General features: G+C 54.7%; 1 protein-coding gene across 1 annotated transcript in view; it reads left to right on the top strand.

Annotated features, from left to right (window-relative positions):
* The window catches only part of PPP1R1A (protein phosphatase 1 regulatory inhibitor subunit 1A), a 60,075-nt gene extending 44,859 nt beyond the window's left edge, over positions 1-15,216 (top strand). The window contains exons 3-7 of the mRNA XM_067535048.1: positions 2,021-2,058; positions 3,194-3,257; positions 6,835-7,038; positions 12,842-12,969; positions 14,270-15,216. Coding sequence (XP_067391149.1) covers positions 2,021-2,058; positions 3,194-3,257; positions 6,835-7,038; positions 12,842-12,969 — 434 coding nt within the window. The 3' untranslated portion in view covers positions 14,270-15,216. The remainder of the gene's footprint in view (positions 1-2,020; positions 2,059-3,193; positions 3,258-6,834; positions 7,039-12,841; positions 12,970-14,269) is intronic.
* The last annotated feature ends 6,321 nt before the right edge of the window (positions 15,217-21,537 follow it).

Here is a 21,537-nt window from a genome sequence, read left to right as displayed (position 1 = left end):
CCTAAATTCACATCTCTGAACAGCATTGTTAAGTCCCAGTGTGGACAGCGCTAGGTCAATGGAAGAATTCTTCTGTCAGTCTCAATTCCCCCTCTCAGGGAGGAGGAGGGGTTCTCCCATCGCTGTAGGTAGTGTCTACACCGAAACGCTACAACAGTGCAGCTGTGCTGCTGTCGCATTTTAAGTGTAGGCAAGCCCTGAGACTCCAAGGCCAGAAGGGACCTTGTCATCATCTGATCAGGCCTCCTGCATAACACAGGCCAGAGAATTTAACTTTTAGACAGCGCTCCAATGTGGTTTTAAAAACTGCCAGTGATGGAGAATCCACCATTGCCACAGTGGAGGCTGCCGTACCACAACACGGTGTTGTTCTTTCTGTCTCCCCTCCCTCCCCACGCCCCACCCCCCATCTCCAGTGCCCCTTTGAGCTAGGCTCCTGGCAGGGTGCTGTCCAAGGCTCAGGATGCTGCTTGTGACCAACCAGGTTTATATCCCAGACTCGCATTACGCCTCAGCTCCCCCTGCTCTGAACAACCCCTCCTGCTCTAGCCCTGCTTCCCAGAGCCCAGCAAGGGGGCCACCAGCCCTGGCAAATCATAGACCTTCAGAGCAGCATCAGGGAAGGGATGAGCGACCACTGAGGGCTGGGAAGGGGAGGGGACCGAGGCTCTATTCAGGACCCTCCTGAGGCCCACAAGCCCCTGCAGCCGCTCAGTGACTGAGGGAACTTGGTGGTCAGTGGAATTCTGGTTACCATGGCAACACCCTGTTTTGTTTCCCAGGCAACCAAGATGCTGCAGGTCAGGGACCCATTGCTGAGTGGGAAAGTGTTTTAAAAACGGAGGTTTTTTTTTAGTCTGTTGGAGCAGAAATTGTCATGGCGACAGCATCCCAGCTCAGTCCCGGGGGGAGGTAGAGAGACACAGGCAGAGATCCTCTGGAATCACTCTGTCTCTCTTTCTCTCTCCCGCCCCTCCCAACACACCCTCCCCTGAAGAAACACATCAGCTGTGCAGCTACATGCTCTCCACACACACTCTGCACACATCCCACACAGACCACAACCCACAAATACAACCATTCGGTAGGCACTCTGCACAAAGCCCCCTCACACACACACTCTAGGAGGCTTATCCTGTCCCTGTGCCCGGAATGAGATGGGGCCGCTCACCCAGGCTGCCTGGCAGAGACTCAACTCCACAGGCGCTGACAAAACCCACCTCACCAGGAAAAAGCCAAGAACAAATAAACCAAACAGGCTGGGCCTGATCCTGATCTCAGCAATGCCGCTGCAAACTGTCAGCAGCTGGAGCTGCCCCAGTGTGGGTCAGGGTGAGGCCAGCAGCATCAGGGCTGCTGTGCCGTGTGCCCCACGCCAGCCTGGGCTGTGCTGGCCTGGCAGAGAGACTCCATTGCTGGTGCTAGGAGCCAATGTGCTCCCGGGGACTGAGCCAATGCATTTCACCAGCAATAGGCCAAAGCTGAGTCCTGGCCAGGGCCTGAGCCACTGATGCCCTGTCCAGTGTCAAGTGGGCACAAGGTGCCGCCATGCTGAATGGCTGGTGTTTTGCACCCATTTTGCAGTGGTGGGAATGACATGAGGGGAGTAGTGAATCGGGCCCAGCCTCTGGCTGCTTCACGGGGCAGGAGGAGGTTCTGAGCAAACATCCCAGCTGTTTTCCCCACCGTAGACCAGGGCTGATCCCTGCCCCTCCTCCCCCCTGACCCCAATGGGATGCTGCAATGAAGCTGACCCGTATTTCTGAAGCCTTTTGAGATCTCCAGATGGGGACACTGAAATGCCAAGGATTTGTATGGTCGGCAGGGAGAGGGTTAATGGTTTCAACACAGTGTCTTATAAAGCAGCTGCTGAAGAGCCCCAGTGCTGGATCTGCCCACAGGGACCAGAGACCCCCTGTGTGTCAGCGTCCTGGAGTCGTCTCTCTATTAACCTGTTGCTCCTTTTCTCCCCCCTCCATCCTTTTTCTCCCCATTTCCACGCACCTCCTCCCCACCATAGAAATTGACGAGGACCGGCTCCCCAACCCATTGCTGAAGGTAGGTGCCTCCTGTCTCCCGCCCCCAACCCTGCGCTTGTGGTTTGGAAGGGTCTGCAGGCTTGCACACGGCACCTGTCCAGCTCCTGCATGCCTGGCATTTCCTAGCAGGCCGGAGCAGCAGGGCAGGGCGCTGCCATCTGTCAGCTCAGCCTAGCATGATCCCTGGGCCCAGCAGACCAAGAGAACGGTGGCATAGGGAGTGTGGATGAGGAAAGGCCACTGGGCTGCTCTCAGGATGCAGCGCCCCAGGGCAACTCCAGGCCTGAGTCAGCAGGCAGGAGTGACTGAGTGTGTGGGAGCAGGTGGGGGTGTCTCTGTTTGGGGGAGGGGTAAAGGGAGTGTGGGAGTCTGTGTGTGGTGTGTGAATTGCATGTGTGTAGCTGTGGGTGTGTGTGGGGGTGGAAGAATGACTGAGGAGTGGCTCTGTAGGGGTGGGTGGGAGCAGACAGACGGCATGCATGGGTGCCAGGAAGGAATCTCGGTTCTCCCTGAGCTCCAGGAAGGATTTCTATGAAACCTGTAACCCCCTCCCCCCTGCCCAATATATCCCAGATGTGACAGTGAAATGGGCCACACCCATGAGATGCTCCCATTCAGCCCCCAGCCCTGCTAGCCACCCCACAGGCTCCCTGCCCAAAGCACTTGCAAAGGGGCAGTGGGAGGGGGGTGAGAGTGCATGTGCACGTCTGTGGCACCAGGGTTGTGGGGTGGCTGGGCGTGCACTTGGTGCTGGAGGAGGGGAACGTACGGGGTACCAGCCCTGCACATGATTCATTTTAATCAGCCAATGTCTGTGGCCCCTTAGCTATAGCAGGGCTGCCTGCGGGTCATTGCCCCGCTGGGATCCAGTGCGTGATCCCATACCAAGCATGAGAATGTGGGCAGATCCCAGCAGGCATTGCTCCATCCTGACCAAATGCACCTTGGGACCTGTAGTCTCTGTGGGCTGCACCTTCATCTGCAGTGGGGGGCTGGAGGAGGGGGTCAATGTGCCCTGTTCCGTGCCTGCTGGATGCCAGCCCCACTCCCCAGCGAACTGCCAACACAGCCCCTGGCACCTCCGGCTCTGGTCGCTTTAGGGTTCTTGTGCCACGCAGTGTCCTGTTGTGACCTGGCCTTCTCTCTCTTTGCAGCCGGGTCTGACCATGTCTCCCAGACAGAGGAAGAAGGTCTCCCGCACAACTCCCACCATGAAAGGTACCGTGTCGCGCCCTCCGCTTCACGCTGCTCTTGGGGAGCACGAGGACACGCAGCGGGCACGTCTCACACCCGGCCCTCTCAGGGAAATGCTTCTGTCCTCTCATGCTGCCTTCATCCTCCCCATCATCCATCTCAGACTTGTCCCATATTCTCTCCATTTCTCCTCCTGAGCCTTGCTCCATTTCTCCCCCAACTGCCTGCTTTGTCCTGCGCCCGTCATCTCCCATCTTCATATCTCGCAACATCTGGTACCAGGGGCATCTGGAGAGAGCCTCTGTGCTCCTTTGGCCCAGTGTGATAGGGGCTTGTGTTGCAGTGCTGTGTTGTGCACGCAGAGAAAGAGGAACAGCTTCGTTCCCCACCTGACGTTTAGCAGCCAGCGAGTCGCTGATGTTAAATAATGCAGGGGAGTCCTGCCCATTCCACTCCACACTGCTGCTCTGCTCCCAGTCCTGCATCCTTCCCCCATTCCAAAGAAGGGAGCACTTGGGAGTTTGGGAAGTGGTTGTGGGTTTGCAGATTAGCAGAGAATACCTCTACATATTGCTGCTAAAATCCTGCCTACACCCCCACTTCCAAACATCTCCTCTGGGCACCATGGCCTGAGCCAGTTCAGCCTCAGCGAGAGCTGGGCGGGGTGAATTCCTGCTCTGCTCCCATGTTTAACAGCTCGCTGGTCATGAGTTAATGCCACAGAACTCCGCCCTGCCCTGCCACACACCTGACCAACGCGCACATGGGAAACCATTACAATCAAACATGGAGACGTTAGGGCCCCAGATCAAGAGCAGGATGAAGGTCAGATCCTGCAGCCAGGCACCAATGAGGAGGTACGTCCTTGACTGAAATGGGGGGCTCGACCCCCCCTGCTGCTGCGCAGCAATTCTCTCCATCCCATTACTCAGGAGGGGGGTGCAGGCTGGGGTGAGGGCCAGTGGCTGATTGGGAGTTCTCTGGCATTCAGGGGAGTTCAAAGGCTGTGGATGCATTCCTGAGACTCCAGGAGAGCCAATCCCCTACCCCCTGTGCGCAGCCCGTTTGATCTGGCGTGGGGCACCAGTCAGGACTGGGCCCAGTGTGTGCATCAAGAGTTGACAAGCCTGTCCTTCGAAAGTCATTTCCTTCTCCACTCACCGGCCAAGACCCAAGTTCTGGTTCCACTTGCCCCGAAACAGCAGGTGATTTCATTGACAGCAAACAAACCGGAGCTGGGAAGTTTGGATCCGGTTCTGAGCTTTTCCGGTGCTGAGCAGTGAAAACAGACCAGTCGTTTTCACGGCCGTGTCTAGTCAATGTCACGGTGTTTCCCATCCGTTCTGGGTCCGTTTCCCGTGTTGGATGGACCCCAGGGCTGCACAATGTGTGGGAAACCTCCTGGGGAAGGGTTGTTTGGTTAAAACCTTCCCATTTGGATTTTTAAACGAGGGAGTGTTTCTGGTGATCTTGGGCTCCAAAATAGCGGGGAACTGTTTTTTATCAGTGCCTAGAATTTGTGCTTAATTGGATCTGTCAGTGTCGCTAGGAGAAAGGTCGAGGTCCCTGTGACCAGGGCTCACCCCCTGTAGGGCTAGCAAATTAGCTCAGCCCCATCCCAGCTGCGTTATAAGGGAATGGCAATATTTTATCTTTAAAAATAAGACGTTATAACTTGTTGCGATCCAGTGCTGAGTCCCAGGTTTGTCTGTTCTAGAGAACAGGGAGGCTCTGGATAGCTGGCTATGCTGGTATTGGCTGGTTAGGGCAGAGGCCTGAGCTCAGGTCTTGGCCAGTGCATGAAAGGGAAGCTTCTTCCCAGGTAATTTTTTTAAGGTAATGGTGTTGAAGTCCCTGCCTCAACCTGCTCCTGATTCACAACGCGAGCAGTCTGTGGTGGTGCCTTGCCCTTCTATCGGCCAGTATAGGACAGCCGCTGGGTGAGCCTGGTTTGCTAAACTGAGCGGCCCTGGGGCTTGACAGAGAATCCCCAGTTCCACTCCAGGCGGATGATGCGGCAGTTAACGTGTCTGTGGCGTTATTTTTAAATGAATAATTGCGTTGCAAGCAGTATACAGAAAGAAGTCTGTGAGCTAAGCATGTGCTCTGGGATCTGAGGTCACAAGCTGCACAGGATGGGCCACAGCCTGGTCTCGGATGGGTGGCCAAGGGGAGCTCAGGCGCGGCAGGACGTGGGGTTCGTGACACCATAGGGAGTGCTCTGCTCTCTGAACCTGTGTTGGTGGGGGTCCCTACTCCTTTAGTCAGCGCAGACACCCTGGTGGTGTTCTTGGGGGTGAAGCTCTGGAGTCTCACCTCAAACACGGCTACAGTGAATCTACAGTGGCTTTCATTCTTCACCTCCTTCCTAAGAGGTTGTGTCACATTGCAGTATGTCTCTTGAACAGTTGCCATGCTCCACCCCAGAGGTGGCTGCATTTCTGTGTGTGAAGGGCTGAGGGCGTGAACTGATTCCTGTGGGGATCTGCAGGTGAAAGGATAGGTCAGTAAGGGGCTTTGCAGAGCCTGGGGCCTTCCGTGACTCAGATCCTCCTGCTGTGAGCACCTCACCTCCAATTGCAGCCACATCTCTGCCCCTCACCACCTGGGCACAGGCTTTGCTCCCTGCAGCTCCTTGGCTGGTGCAGGTGCCCCCAGTGCCTCCCTGCTGCCTCCAACATGTGTGGCCCTAGCCAGCCCAGACCACGCAGCCATAGCCCCTCCTCCACGTCCATCTCAGGACTAGACTGTTGTCTTTGTTTCTAACCCTCCTCCCTCTGGCTTTGCCCTCCCTCCCCTGTGGAGCTGGGGCCAGAAGCTGTGTCTTTTCACCAGCCGTCTCTCTCTACAGCACTCCCTCCAGTCACTGGGAATCAGCCTCCTCTGTCCTTTGGCAGGTTCCAGCCATTGTCGATATAAAAACCTTCTCCTCCGCCTCTCTCCATTTCATCCTCTGTCCCTCTCATCTTCACCTCCGCTGAGAACCTGGCCATGCACTGGCCTCACCCCGCTGTGTCTCTACCTCCCCTGAGCTATGCTGCCTGACCCTGTACACATTCAGGGTAGGGTCGCCAACCCTCCAAGATCGTCCTGGAGTCTCCGGAGATTAAAGATTAATCTTGCATTACAGATTATGTCACATGATGAAACCTCCAGGAATACGTCCAGCCAAAATTGGCAACCCTAATTCGGGGGCATGGTCCCACTGGGCCCAGACTCCTGGACCCCAGAGCTACTGCCACGGTAGACAGGACATAGGGGTTAAAACCACCTTGTCATCTCACCCTGCTCGCACCCAGTCACCACCAGCGGATCACTGCCAGGTCTGACACAGGGTGACTCAGCGCTGGGGGTGGGACCAGGACCGGGACCGGACGGATCAGCACCAGGTCTAACCGGGATGGTTTAGCCCCCAGGCCCGTCCCCAGTTCTGTCAGTATCAGGTCTGAGCCAGGGTGACTCAGCACTGGACGTACTGTGCGCCCCGCTGAGGAGAGACAGCGTGTGTGCCCAAATGTGTGATCACCCACGTGGGCCAGGCAATCCCCTTCAGCTCCAAGCCCCTCGCGTTGCTCATCCCTGGCGCTTGTTTCTCCTGCAGAGCTGCAGATGATGGTGGAGCATCACCTGTGCAAGCAGCAGGGGGAGGAGGATGCCAGCGTTGCGAGCCAGGAGCCACACAGCCCCGGGTGCTGCCACCACGGTAATAGAGACCCCAGCCACAGCCCCGGGGGGACCTGCCCCCTTGCCCAGGCCAAGACCAGGCTGGAGTCCCAGGAGGGCAACCACACTGAGCCAGACAGGAGTGAGTATTACATGGACACCCTGGAAGGACATTGGGGTGCCCCCGGCAATGCCCTCAGTTAGGTGGACAGAGTCCTTCCCCGGGTGCTCGGCCCCTACCCCGCTCTGTCTGCCCTGCTCTGCACCAGGCCCATTGCCCCCATTCTCCATTGACTGGCCCCTTGTGCCCCACTCGAACACGCAGGTCAGGGGGAGCTGGGCCCCGAGACACAACCTGCAGCTTACCCAGCCTCCAAGCCCAGCCCAGACTCCTTCCGATTCTGGAGCACGCGGGTGGCGGCCTCCAATGTGGGGAGTCTGGGAAGGGGCCCGGCCTGGTTGCCGTAGCCCATGTCTGCTCCCAGTTCCCAGGGAGTTCCTGGGCCTGCATGTCCCGCAGGTAACTCAAGTGCCCCCATCCCCCTGATATCTGGTGCCTCACCTTCCTCCCTGCATTTGCCCTCCCAGCCCCTGGGGAGAAGGGCAGGGCTCTCGCCCCATGTTACAGGAGCAGGTGCGACTCCCGCAGGGTCACCCAGGGGCTCTGTGTCAGAGCCAGGAATAGAACCTGCAGCTCAGAGTGAGCTTGTGAGGGGAGTGGGGGAGCCAATAGAGGCCCGGCAAAGGGGAAGCATGAACCCCCCCTCCTCCCACAGCCAGAGCCGGACAGGGTCACCCTCACCCCCTGCCACCGCATCCTCGCTTGGTGTTTGAGACTTGGCCATTCCCCGTGCGCTCCCCTCCCTGCCCCCCCGACAGCCGCCTCCGGCTCACTCTGCCCTGGGGCCGAGCAGAGGGCAGCCCTGGCCTGGCCCTGCACTCTCACCCCTCTCCTCGAGGGCAAGGCGGAGCGGTGCTAGCCAGCGCTGTACTGCAGGGCCCCGCGGACTGAGCTTCCCTGACCCCCAGCAGCCCAGCCCCAGAGGCACCGTGGGGCACCCCCCTTTCTCTTTCTCACACAAGCAAGGCTTTGGATCTGGATCTGGGCTCCAGCAGGGGCCACGGTGTCCTTCTTTCCTGCCCCCCACCCCACAGATGCCCCCTCAGCCCTGGCCATGAGGTCAGTTCATCTGGGACCATCCCCTTCCCTCCCCTCCCCCAGGAATCTGGAAACCTCCCATCCTGCATGGCAAGGAGATCGCTCCCGTAAATACCCTCGTACAAAGCACCACTATCCAGCCAGGCTGAGCTGGTAAAGCACTGGGAAGGATTCGCTGAGGGAGTGGATACACAGTGCCTGTCACCCTGACAACAGCATTTGCTTAGCAACACGGCGTTAGGTGTAGAAACTCACACAACACATCTCAGTAATAACCTTAGCTCTGCCCCACAAGCCCCAACCTCTCTATGCCCTTGTGTGGGTGCTATGTGGAGCAAATCCCCTCCGCTCTGCCCCATGCGAGCCTTTCCCTCTGGTGCCCCCCACATCCACACTCCTGTCACCTTCAGCGTGTCCCACTTCCCCGCCCCAGTGGGCTACGCGAAGCCATGTCCTGGGGAGGCTGTGGGAAGGAGGTGGAGAGTGAAGGGCTTAAGTCCACGGCGTTGAGAGAGAAGCCGCAGCAGCAGTGGGAACACTAGTGGCCAGAGGGAAAAGCTGCTGCTACCCATTGATGCCAACAGCTGCACAATGCACCTGGTCACAAGTCAGAGGCTCAGGAGCGTCTTGCCCAGATCGGAGCTGTTGCTCAGCAGCTGGGGCTCTGGATGCTCCAAGGTGCCATGATGCAGTCGGGGAAAATGCTTTGATGAGTTGTTCACTGGAGCAGCCATTTAACAAATTCCTCCAAAACCATCATCCAATATTTACCGTGAAATGCTGTCTTCCTGCCAGCAGCCTGCAAAGTGGGACACGCACATCACTGACTCCAGAGCAACTGATGCATGCTGAGAACGGCTCCCCAGCTTCTCGCTAGCTCTCTGATTTTTGCTGCTGTGCCTAAGCGCAGGACAGCTGCATGGAACACCACAGACTCTCCTGCCGCTTCTGGAACAGATGGGAAGCTCTTGCAGTGGGTGGCAGGATGTCTGAGTTCTGTCCCTGGCTTTGTGTGACTTTGAGCAGATTTCTGCCCCTCTCTGTGCCTCGGTTTCCCCTTCTGTATTTCAGGGAGAGGATCACTCCCTGCCTGACATGGGGCTGAGAGCAAATGACTGCAAAGGACTTTGAGATCTGCACAGTAGTCTTTTTCTCTCTCTGCTATCCTTGCCTAGCTACCCTTCCATCCAGTGTGGCTACTCTATCTTGGCATCATGGCTCTATGATGGCATGTTTGTAGTCATTTCATTGCCCCCATGTGCCTCCATCCCTCAGGGACAGGTGATGGGGAAGCAAACAGACACACAGGCTTTGCAAAGGGGTCCATTCCCAATCGTTCTTTACTGTAGATAGCACAAGAATTACCCAGATCTAGGCAAATTTGCAAGACACCTGGATGTATTTCCCTGCCTCAGTTTCCTCACGACTCTAGAGCATTCTCAGGACTCTTCTAAGGAGCCCAAATACCTCTTCTGCACATGGCTTCTCCTCCAGATCACAAAGATCTTTCTCTCTCTCTCTCAAATGGCCAGTGAGAGATCTTTTCTCTTATAAACCCCAGCCCCATTGTTAGATGACCCCCCAATCAGCCGCATCTGGTGTGCCCCGGGCAGCAGCCCATCTCTTTGTCCACAGCTGCTCCATTTGAACGGAAAATCATCCAAGTTTAATGACCCTCCTTGGTTAGCACGGGGCCAGGGCATGAATTTCTCTGGTCAGCTCCTGTGTATTTTAGCTCCGTTAGGAGGCAAATGGCACCACAGAAGGCAAATAAGCCCAACATTCAAAAGGGAGCCTGCAGTCTGTTACAGATACCCATAAAGTTTCCAAACTCAAACAGAATTCATAAGATAGACAGAGAGAGATAAGGGGGTGAGGTCAATTATTTTATTGGACCAGCTTCTGTTCTGTTGGTGAGAGAGGCAAACTTTCGAGCTAACCCAGAGCTCTTCCTCAGGACTGGGAAATGCACTCAAAGTGTCTCAGCTAAATATGAGGTGGAACAGATTGGTTACCCTAAGCAAACACATATTTCAAGGCACCATTCAAGGGGAGGTGGCCTGTTAACACCCTCCAGCCATGGGAGGAAGAACAGGAGGGGGGGAAGGCAGCATGGGTGAGGGGGAGGGTTGTTAGTGGGTTACAGAGTGCTGTAATAAACCATAAATCCAGTGGCTCTGTTCAATCCATGGTATTTAGTGTCTAGCAAAGTTAGGAATTTAAGCTCCCAGCTTCACCTGTTGAAGGTGTTGTGCAGGTTTCCTTTGAGGCTGAGGAACAAGAGGTCAGGTATAGGATCATTTGATGAGAAGTGTTCACACACTTCTGGTATTTTTGTCTTTCATCTTTTTCGGGTGTGAGTTCGTTTGAGACCATAGCGATTGTCTGGTAACACCCACATCATTGTTATTGTGGGCTTTAGTGCACTAGATGAGGTACACCACATGTTGTGATAGGTGTGTGTAGGACCCAGGGATATTGAAATCTGTGTTGTGTGGGGTGTTGACCACTGTAGTAGTGAAGATTTCTGCAGGTTTTGCAACTTGTTCTGGCCGGGTCTGGTGCTGCTTTGAGTTGGTGTGTGGGGAGCTGGCTTCTGACAATGAACTTGGAGAGGCTGGAGGGTTGTAGAAAAAGGAGTTCAGGATATTTCTTTCAGGATGTGGTCCCCACTGAGTATCGGTTGTAGTTGTTTAATTATACTCCATCCGGGTTCCAGTGTGGGGTGGTAGGTGACAGCTAGGGGTGTGTGGATGGAGGGAGTTTTATTTCCATACTGAAGCAGGTTCTCTTAAGGTATCTGGGTGGCCCATTCCATGATGTGGATCTGCTTCTATGGTGGAGTGTCCTTGTTTGGTGATATTTTCCTCCTCTGGATGACCTAAACTTCCACAACAACGTCAACAACCACCACCCATCCACTCTAGAACACTCCTACAGCAGCATCAGCTTCCTGGATACCATGATCTGTTTCAGCAGTGGAACTCTACAGACGACTATATACAAGAAACCCACAGATCACCACACCTACCTTCACAGATCCAGTGACCACCACAAACACACCAAGAAATCTATCTACAGCCAGGTACACAGATACCAAGAACATGCTGCAAGGAGAAAGTCCGGCTTCACACCTTAACGCACTTAAAACTGCCTGCACCAAAGGACACCAAAGGACACTCCACCCTAGAAGTAGATTGCATCATGCAAAACCTGTAGATATATCTCCACTGCTATGATGATCAGCACCCCCCATGACACAGCTTTCAAGCTCCATGGGTCCTATATGTGGTGTACCTCATCCAGCACCCTAAACGCCACAATAACAATGTGGGTGTTACCAGACAATGACCAGGCTCTCGAACGAACTCACACAGGAAAATGATGAAAGCTAAAAACACCCTCTTGCCTGTGGGTGAACACTTCTCACAAAACAATCGCTCCATATCTGACTTTTCAGTCTTCATCCTCAAAGGAAACGGGCACAACCCCTTCCAAAGACAAGCCTGGGAGTTTAAATTCATAACTTTGCTAGACACAAAACACCATGGACTGAATAGAGACACTAGATTATTACAACAATCTATAACCTGCTAACACCACCTCCTCACCAGCTGCTTTGTCTCCCCCTCCCTTCCTTCCCCCCTATGACTGGAGGGGTGTTAACAGGCCAGTTCACCTTGAATGGTCCCTTGGAATATGTAACTACTTGTGCTAACCAATCTGTTCCATCTTGTATTTAGCTGTGACACCCTGACTAAACTACATTGCCCAGCCCTGAAGAAGAACTGTGCAGCTCGAAAGCTTGTGTCTCACCAACAGCAGTTAGTCCAGATCCAGATCTTACCTCTCACAACTTCTCTCTCTAATGTCCTGGGACCACCAAGGCTACAACAACACTGCATATAAGTTACATGCAGACAGCTTTCCGAAATCATCGCACATGAATTTGGCCCTGGCATGGCCTGCTCTTCCCTCCGTCACCACAGTAATAAAAGCAGGGGCCCACTTGAGCTAACAGGATAATGGTTTGCAGCTGGTAACAATAGTAGGTTCTTATCCTTTTAAATTATCCAGCCACTAGAGGGCGACTCAGAACACTGAGCTGGGGGATTGGGCTGCAGTGGGCGTGGCTATGACTGGGGTATCTGCACACACACCCTGATTCTGCAAAGTCCCCTGGGGTCCCTGGAATATAGGTGCCACTTAGGGCAGCAGTAAAGGGCTCCCCTGGCCTACATTGGGGGCCCTGCTGGATAGAGGAGGCACATGCCCCTGGCCCTCTGTCTTGGCACCAGCGCCCACCCCGGGGGGGACTGGCTCAAAGCGCTTTATGCTGGGCACCCAAAATCCCTTGGTGCTCATGAGAACAGTATCCACCTCATGTAAAGTCATGCCACAGTAAACTCCACTCGGTCATCTCTCCGTGGCAGCCTCTCTCTGCAAGGGATGGGGTGGCACAGTAGGGTACACTGCAGGGCGAAGTGTCCTGGGGCTGGCCACGTTGGGAGCATCCTGCAGGGTGAAGATCCCCGGGGCCAGCCGTGTCAAGACTGTCCTGCAGGGAGAAGTGTCCTGGGGCCTGCCGCGTCGGGAATGTTCTGCAGGGTGAAGTGTCTTGGAGCCGGCCGCATCAGGAACATCCTGCAGGGCAAAGATCCCCAGGGCTGGCCATGTTGGGAACATCCTACAGGAGGCGGGGTGGCATCTTGGGGCAAACCATGTTGGGAATACCCTGCAAAAGGAAGAACCCCACGCTCATGCTCCTTGGGCCTGTTTTGTGCAGAGGAAGAATCGATGGGCGCTTGTGCAAAAAGTGAAGACAATGGAAGGCGAGGACCGTCCTCAGAGCAGCAGAGCGTGCATCTACTACCAAAGGACTCCTCAGGCAAGCCGGCTCCTGCAAGTGACTAGGTAAGAACCCATGGGAGGCTGGGGTGCGGAGTTGATCTGAACAGACCTCAGCTAGAATCGCACATGGTGCTGCCATGGGACAGAGCAGGGAGCGAGTGTGTGTTTGTAGGATAGATACATAGACAGATGGGTATGTAAGGGGATCGATCGATAGATCGACAGATAGATAGATCTGGCCCCTTATGTACCAGAAAGGTATCAACAAACTGATGAGCATTCCTGGAAGAGGACAGACACTGGGGCTGGCAGCACAGACAGATCAGAGAGCAGTTAAAAGCTGCTCGGCCTGGCTTGGCTCTGCGGTCACTGTGTGGGGACGGGCGATACACAAGGACCTGGAGGGCGTGAGCACTCAGTTGCAAGGGTGGAATTGCTCAGGGTGAAACCCAGGGGTAGCAAGGGGGAAAGGGCTGATATTCGGAAAGGGACTGAACACGAGGAATGCTTCATGAGCGCAGGAATGCCGTGGGCCTTGTGTTGGTGTGCCCCAGGACATGATAACAGGTGTGGGGGTGGAATGACTCCCCTGGGCTCGGCTCACGGATCTCCAATTGGCCAGCGCTGGTGTTGTTGCCTGGAGAAAGAGGATTAGACTGACCGTGAGGAAGCAGAAGTGAGCATCCCAAGTGCCACATTCATAATGCATGTGGTCACCGGGGGGGCGCCACTGTGCTAACCTAAGACAGTGCCTCAAAAGCCACTTTTAATAAAATCCACAAGGTTCGCTTTTGGCTCATCTCAGCTGCCCCCGCACACCAGCTCCATGTGGTGCCTATGAGATGAAGTGGGGACAGGTGCCCACACCACCACCACAGTTATTGCTAGTGGCCACCTCATGGGCAGCCCCAGCAGGCAGGACAAGGAGCAAATGAGCCCTGGAATCTGAATCTTAGCTCAGGCTGAGTCTTGTGGTTTGCTCCTTAGGCTCTAAGGGGAAGCATTATATGACCCAGGTTGGACACCTCCCCTACTACCCTTCGCAGCCTTAACTCTACCCCTAGTAATGCCACCCTCCCCTCACCCCATCTGCTCTCAGCTCTGCACCAAATCACCCTACCAGCACAGCTAGTGGCTGTCCCAACCCTCCCCAATCCCTAGTGCGGGGGGACCATTGTCTGGGGAACAGGCGTGGGCAGAGTTAAGGTTACACGGCATGGCCTGTGGTGCTCGGCAGCCATGGCCTGTAGGGGGAGGAGCAGCAGGATGAACTGGAGGCAACTTGGTTTTCATTCCCTGGCTTTTGTGGGTTCATAGTGTGGGTCCCAACCCCAAATTTTGTTGTGTATTAACCCTCCTGTAGGTGGCGCTCTGCTCCAGGTGTGAGTGGTGTATCGAGGACTGAGGCAGGGCAACGCAGTGGGGAGGAAGGAAGAAGGAAGATCACTGGGTTTGGGTTTATTTTTAACTATTGTTTTCTAAGATGTCAATGGCCGTTTGGGTGTTTGTGATTTTTTTTACTGCCATAGAGAAGATGCCCTGGGGTGGGGAGGTGACGGCTGAAATCTGGCCCCACCAGCCCTTCCTGGCTCTGGGCGAATGGGGCAGCGTGGCACAAACGGGGCATTTCACAGCAAACGCAATAATCCTGGGCGGGCTTGACAGTGCCAAGTCTGGACATGCAATTCCAGACAGAGGCCAGAGAGGGTCACAGCCTGGCCCAGCTCAGGGTCTCACACTCTGCATGTGCCCAGAGGGGGAGTGACACAATGGCTGGGCCTTGTGCCAGGCCTCCCCAGAGCTCCCCTCACCCAGCTACGACCTGCCGTGTCCACACTGGGCGTTTGAAGCATGTTGTCAATCATGCTTTAAACACACCTTTGTGCTAGTGCGGACAAGCCCCTAGGATCCCACTGCCTACAGGGACACCCCCTTCCCCACAGCCACATGGGAACCCCCTGCAGCAAAACCTCAGTGCTTCCCCCTCACCCTGGGTCTGAGCAGCATCTTTAACCCCATGCGGGTCCTGCTGCTTTCAGCCAGGTCCCAGGACAGGTAGGACAAGCTGGGCCTAGGCTCCACTGACCCTCAGGGCAAGCCTGGGATGTGAGCATGCAGCGTGCCTTGAGCTGGCGGTGCCGCACATCCAGCTGCCCTTGCCCCTGTCTGGCGGTGCAGGAGGCTGAGCCCTGCCCGGTGTGTCTGTTGTCGCCCGCACTCAGCCCGCTGCGAGCCCCCCGTCGTCACTGCAGCTGTGGCCATCCAGAGCACAAAGCCTGTCATGTCAATCAATAAACTGATCTTCTCATGTCGGCGCCTGCTGCTCATTGCGCCTCTGCGCTGGGGAGGGAGCGCGGGAGGGGACAATAAGCTCTGCCAGCCGGGATCAGCCCATCCAACCCAGTCTCCCAGCTCCAGCAGCGCCAGAGCCTGCAGCGGAAGGGCTAAGAACCCTGCAATCGCAGATAGGGAAGAATCTGCCAACCCGTGAAGGTTACATCCTGGCCTTTACTAGTCAGCGACTGGCTTAGTTCCTGAAGCAGGAGCTTTAATAACCTTTCCCACATGTTTGGTCTCATTAACTATTTATAGTAACTCTGGATGTTCTTGTGATCCCCATAAATCCCTCTAGCTTCACAGATTGCAAGGTAGAAGGGACCACTGTTTCCTGGCCCCCAGAGCCATCCTGTGGCAGGGAGTTCCATGGGCCAAGCACATGCTGGGTAGTAAAGCTTTTCCTTCAACCAGTTTTGAAATTCCTGCCTTTAATTCCTGGGAAGGGAAGTGTAGAAAATAAAACCTGGGGAAGCAAAGTCAGGATTGGAGCTGCAGGAACTACTCTGAGCCCCTGAGATCCTGGCAACTGCCCCTCCCCTGGCCTCAGGGGCTGTTTGCAAACACAGATGCAAGTGCACCCAGCAGGGTCTTAGTGGCACTCCCCTCAGCAGGTAGATTCCTTGTGCGGGTGGGATGCAGGAGGAGCTGAAGGCCGGCCAGGGGCCCCTCCGGTGCAGAGGCTCTGGCTGGGAAGCCTGGAGCCCCACAGGGAGCCCCCAGCTCAAAGCAGTGTCTCACCCCTGCACTAACCCTGCACACACTGCAGCTCGCTGGCTGAGGGGCATTTGGGGCCAGCCAGCCTGGAGACAGGCTCAGCCTGTGAGCGATGGAGGGTGAGGCACCAGGGGATGAGGTGTGGGGCAGTGCAGGAGCAATTGCATTGATCATTGGCTGAGAAGGATAGTGCAGGGAGCTCCTTGAGTGAGGGACAGCCCAGGTAACCCCATTGGCTCAGAAGAGACGCCAGTGCAGGAAACCCATTGGCTGAAAGGGAGAGTGCGAAGAGCTCATTGGGTGAGAGGGACAGTGTAGGGGCATCATTGGCTGAAGTCTTTTATGGCCCATGGCTCCAAGTTCTTTTCAGTCCCTTATAAAGACCAGTCAGGTCCTGCCCCTGAGCTGTGGGGCAGGCGGGAAGCAGCCGTGGGTGCTGGCAAAGCTGGGCTCAGCCCTCAGCAGCCTCCATTGTTCTCACTCAGGTGGGGGGAGCCTCCATTGTTCTCAGTACGGGGGGAGTCTCCATCCCCTGCTGGCGGTTGGGCAAGGCAGCTTGTGGCGGCTGTTCTGGGGCTCTCCTGCCAGCCCTCCCCAGTGCTGAGCACAGCACAGAAACACCTCAGCTCGCAGGGCCCCTGCTCTGGGCCGGGCCCCTGCTCTGGGCCGCGCCCCTGCAGCTCAAGGGCATTAGTAATTCAGTGAGTTCAATGGCCAGGAGCCACTGCCCTGGGTGTGGCTCGGTCACCGCATGGAGCCCAGGGCCCAGGCCCAGCCAGTGCTGCTACCAAGGGATTAGGACAGGAGCAACAGGGGCACCTGGTGGCTGGAGAGGGGACGATTGGTGGAGGATTAGGACAGGCAACGCTGACACTCGGACATGCCCTGTTTGATCATAGGAGGATCCCTGTGATTCACGCCCTGTGTTATCAGTAATAAAGATGTCTGTCCTGACTCACAGCACTCCCCACTGCCCTAACCACTAGACCCCACTTCCCTCCCAAGGCTGGGAATAGAAGCCGGGAGTCCTGACTCCCAGCACCTAAGAACAGCCGTACTGGGTCAGAGCAATGCTCCGGGCCAGTGCCCCGGTGTCCTGTCTGCCAGCAGTGGCCAGAGGGAATGAACAGAACAGGTACATTGCAAGCGATCCATCCCCTGTCAGCCCGTCCCCACTTCTGGCAGTCAGAGGTTTAGGGACACCCAGAACATGGGGATGCGTCCCTGATTATCTTGGTTAATAGTCATTGATGGACCTAGTCTCCAGCAACTTACCTAATTATTTTTTGGACCCAGTTGTACAGTTGGCTTCACACCAGCCCTGGGCAATGAGGGCCACAGATTGCTTGTGCGGTGTTTGAAGACCTTCCTTACATTAGCTTTAAACCTGCTGTCTATTAATTTCATTGGGTGACCCCCTGGTTCTTCTGTTATGTGAAGGGGTAAATGGCACTTCCCCAGTCACGATTGTATAGCTCGCTATCAGATCTGCCCTGAGTCATCTCTTCTAAGCTCAGCAGTCCCGATCTTTTTAATCTCGTCTCATATGGAAACTGTTCCATAGCCTTAATTATTTTTGTTGCTGTACTTTTTCCAGTTCTAATATATCTTTTTTTAGCTGGGGTGACCCAGAACTGCACGTGTATGCGAGTAGCCATGTACCATGGATTTATATAGTGGCAGTATGATATTTGCTGCTTTATTATCTATCCCTTTCCTAATGGTGCCTAACAGTCTGGTACCTGTTTTGACTGCCACAGCACATTGAGCAGATGTTTTCAGAGACCTAGCCACAATGACCCCAAGAGCTCTTTTTTGAGTGTTACAGTTAATTCAGACCTCCTCCCATTGTTTTCTATGTATAGCTGAGATTATTTTCCATGTGCATTTGCACTTAACATTTGTCATCTGCACTTTTGTTGCCCAGTCACCCAGTTCTATGAGCTCCCATCTGTAACTTTTCTTAGTCCGCTTTGGACTTAACTGTCGTGAGTAATTTTGTATCATCTGGAAATTTTGCCAGATTGTTCACCCCCTTTTCCAGATCATTTATGAACATGTTGTCCAGCACAGCTCCCAGTACAGCGCCTTGGGGACCCTGCTGTTTAGCGCTCTCCACTGTGATGCTGACCATTTAGTCCTATTTTTTCCCCATCTTTTAACCAGTTACTGATTCATGAGAGGACCCTTCCTCTGTCCCCATGACTCCTTACATTATTTAAGTCCCTTTGGTGTGTGTGACCTTGTCAAAGCCTTTCTGAAAGTCTACGTACACTATATCCACTGCACTGTATCACCTTTGTCCACATGCTTGTTGACACCCTCAGAGAATTCTAATAGACTGGGGAAGGATTACTTCCTTTTACAAAAGCCATGTTGACGTTTCCCCAACTTATTGTAGGATCTATGTGTCTGACAAGCCTGTTCTCTACTAGAGTTTCAATCAGTTTGTAAGGTACTGAAGTTTGGCCTAACGGCCTGTAAAAGCCAGGATCGCCTCTGGAGTGGTTTTTAAAACACTCCAGTCGTCTGGTACAGAGGCTGATTTAAGCAACAGGTTACATACCACAGTTAGTAGTTCTGTAATTTCTTATTTGAGTTCCTGCAGAACTCTTGGGTGGGGAAAAAAATCACTTTTTTCTCTATTGTCTTTCCCTGTTGTGTTTTTTATTTTATATTTTTAAAATTATTGGTCTCCTTCCCTTTAGAGGCCTTTTAAAAATTGCCAGGAAAAAACCAACAACAGAAACCATTTTTAATTCTCTTTTATTTTTTATTTGTCCTTCACACAGTTCTGTAGTTCTTTTGATTAGTTCCTTAGTTTCATTTTTACATGCGCGTAGTTTGGGTTCAGCATCGAAATGTGGAGCCGTTCGAATAATAACCAGTTTCAAGAAACAGAAAGTAACTGCATGGTAGAAAATTATGCCCGAAGTACAAACACGTACAGAGAAGACCCATGGCGGAGGTGAGCGCGGGTGTATTTACAGTGCAGGGCAGGAGAGGTGTGCAATTCACGGCCATTGGGGCAGGCTGTGACCTTGCATGACCTCTAAGCAGTGACCAGGTTAAAGGTCCTCACAGCTGAAAGAGCTCCCGACCCCCAAGAAAGCCAGATCAGTGAGGTCAGTCCCAGGGACATTCAGGATGGGGAGCTGCTGCTTCTTGGCCTGATTCTGTCTTACTCAGTCCCTGATCATGAGAGGTGCTGAACCCAGCTAGCGCCCATTGGCCTCAGCGACATTGCTGGCACTCAGTGCTCTCTGGGTCAGGCCCTCATGTGGGTTTTACCTGGGTGATTTTCCATGGGGTGGGTGAGAGCAGGATGTGGCCTGGGGTTGATGCTATGTCTCCCTTTGCCCTCCCACCTCCCTGCAGATCAGACAACCTAAACAATCCCTGACCCTGCGAGGTGGGGCAGCATCACTAGCCTCATTTTACAGAGGAGGAAACTCAACTCAGGCCGGGGGGTGACTCGCCCAAGGCCACGCAGCAAGTCAGCAGCAAAGATGGGCCACTCAGCCCCATTTTAATCACCAGACACATTCACTCCCAAATCCTGGAAGAAAATCCAGGCATCCTGAGTCCCCCTCTCCCATTCCAACCACTAGAAGTCATTCCCCTCCCAGAGCTGGGGATAGAACCCAGGAGTCCTGACTTCCAGCCCCTTCTCTGCTCTAGCCGCTAGACCCACTCCCAGCAGGGCTGCCAACCTTGCATTTTAGTTTTTACTGACATGAAGATCGGAAGTTAATTTTTTTTAACAACACGGTAAAACGTTTTACTGACATCACTGAAAATACCATAAACAATGCAATAACGTCACAGAAGTGTGTCCTCACTCAGCGATAGTCTGTGCACAGGAATTTGGAATGACGCAATTGTTTTAGCTGCAGTTAATTGATCAATCGGGTTCTTTGGGCGTGTGCAATAAAAGAAAACAGGAAATGGATAAAGTCCTGGTCAGTGCAGTTTTATGAGGCAAGACGTGATTCTGAACGCTGACAATCAGTGTCAAAATACAACGTTTTATTTCTACCCAATTTTATGGACATTTTCATTTATTTACGGGTTTACTGACAGTGTTCAAAATGTACATTTTTTTCACTGACTGTCTGTAAATTTACAGATGGTTGGCAACCCTGGATAGAACCCAGATGTCCTGCCTCCCAGACCCTTCCCTGCTCTAACCCACTAGCCCCAGGGATAGAACCAGTGCTCCTATGGCTTGAAGCACCAGGAGCAAATGTGATTCATCAGGCACAGCTTCCTTTCTCAGGGAAGGGCCGAAGCTCCCTCTGGGACGACTGCAGCAAGTGGATTCTGCAGGTGCCACTGAGCCTGGGGGGAGAGGGGAGGCGGGCATGCCCCATACCCAGCTTTCTGGACTTTGGAGACAAGGAGCAAACTACCCGCTCCTGAATACATGCGTGACCATGGTCAGTGTGCAGCACCCGGCTCCCTGCAGGGACCAGAGATGTAGGCATCTCATGCCAGGCCAGACAGCCCCGAGCACGGCCTCATGGCCAGACAGACCAGCCCAACGGAGGGAGGGCTCCAGGACTGGGCTGAGGCCCAGGGTCCCCTTGACACTTGTCCAAGGTCACAGGTGGGGGTGGGGGTGCCCAGCACTGAAGCCCTGATACCCTGGGACCCCAGCTTGACGGACATCATCAAGGGGTCATCAGAGCTTCACCTCACGTGAAACAAAAGAAAATCTGGTCCAGAGGCCCGGCTCCCAGCCCTTATAGCAGGTATACCTGCCAGCCCCCCAGACCACCCAGCCTTTATAGCCAGTGTACATCCCCGGGCACCCGGCCCGTATAGCAAGTGCACCCCCCCAGAGCATGTGGCTCCCAGCCCCTACAGCTGTGCACCTCCCCCTCCATCCCAAGCGCCCAGCCCCTGTAGCAAGTACCCCCCAGCCTCCAGAGCGCCTGGCTCCCAACCCCTCCCAAAGAGTGTGGCTCCTGGCCCCTAGAGCAAGTGTACCTCCCAGCCCCCAGCCCCACCCCTCCTAAGGCTCCTGGCCCCTAGAGCAAGTGTACCTCCCAGCCCCACCCTTCCCAGGGCACCTGGCCCCTAGAGCAAGTGTACCTCCCAGCGCCCCATTCAGAGCACTTGACCCCCTATAGTAGAGGTACTTCTCAGCACCCCTGCGCCTGGTCCCTAGCGCAAGTGTACTTTTCAGCCTTACCCCCAAGTGCCTGGCTCCCAGCTTTTCAAAGCACACGGCTGCCAGCCCCTATAGTGCATACACCCACAGCTCCCTCCCCCCAGCATGCACTCCGGCCCCTAAGCATGCAGCTTCCAGCACCCTCGCCAGCCCCTAGAGCGAGTGCACTTGTCGGCCCTCCCAGCATGTGCTGCAGGACAGACAGACACGCTGGCATTCTACTGGAAGGTTTCTTGGAGCAACAGCCCAGGAAGCGCTGCGGTGCAGCCCAGCTCTCCACTTGCTGCAGCCCGGGTCATTCGCTCTTCCTGGGGCCGGAGGCTCCCAGCCCAGGAGAAAAAGCTCAGAGGCAGAGCCTGGCAAGAAGCACCCGGGGCCTGACCTCACAGGACTGTGCTGGAGAC

The sequence above is a fragment of the Emydura macquarii genome, unplaced genomic scaffold (assembly GCF_026122565.2).
Source record: "Emydura macquarii macquarii isolate MOO-44397 ecotype Brisbane River unplaced genomic scaffold, CSIRO-AGI_Emac_v2 contig_3472, whole genome shotgun sequence".
NCBI lineage: Eukaryota > Metazoa > Chordata > Testudines > Chelidae > Emydura > Emydura macquarii.
This window is presented reverse-complemented; position numbering and strand designations above follow the sequence as displayed.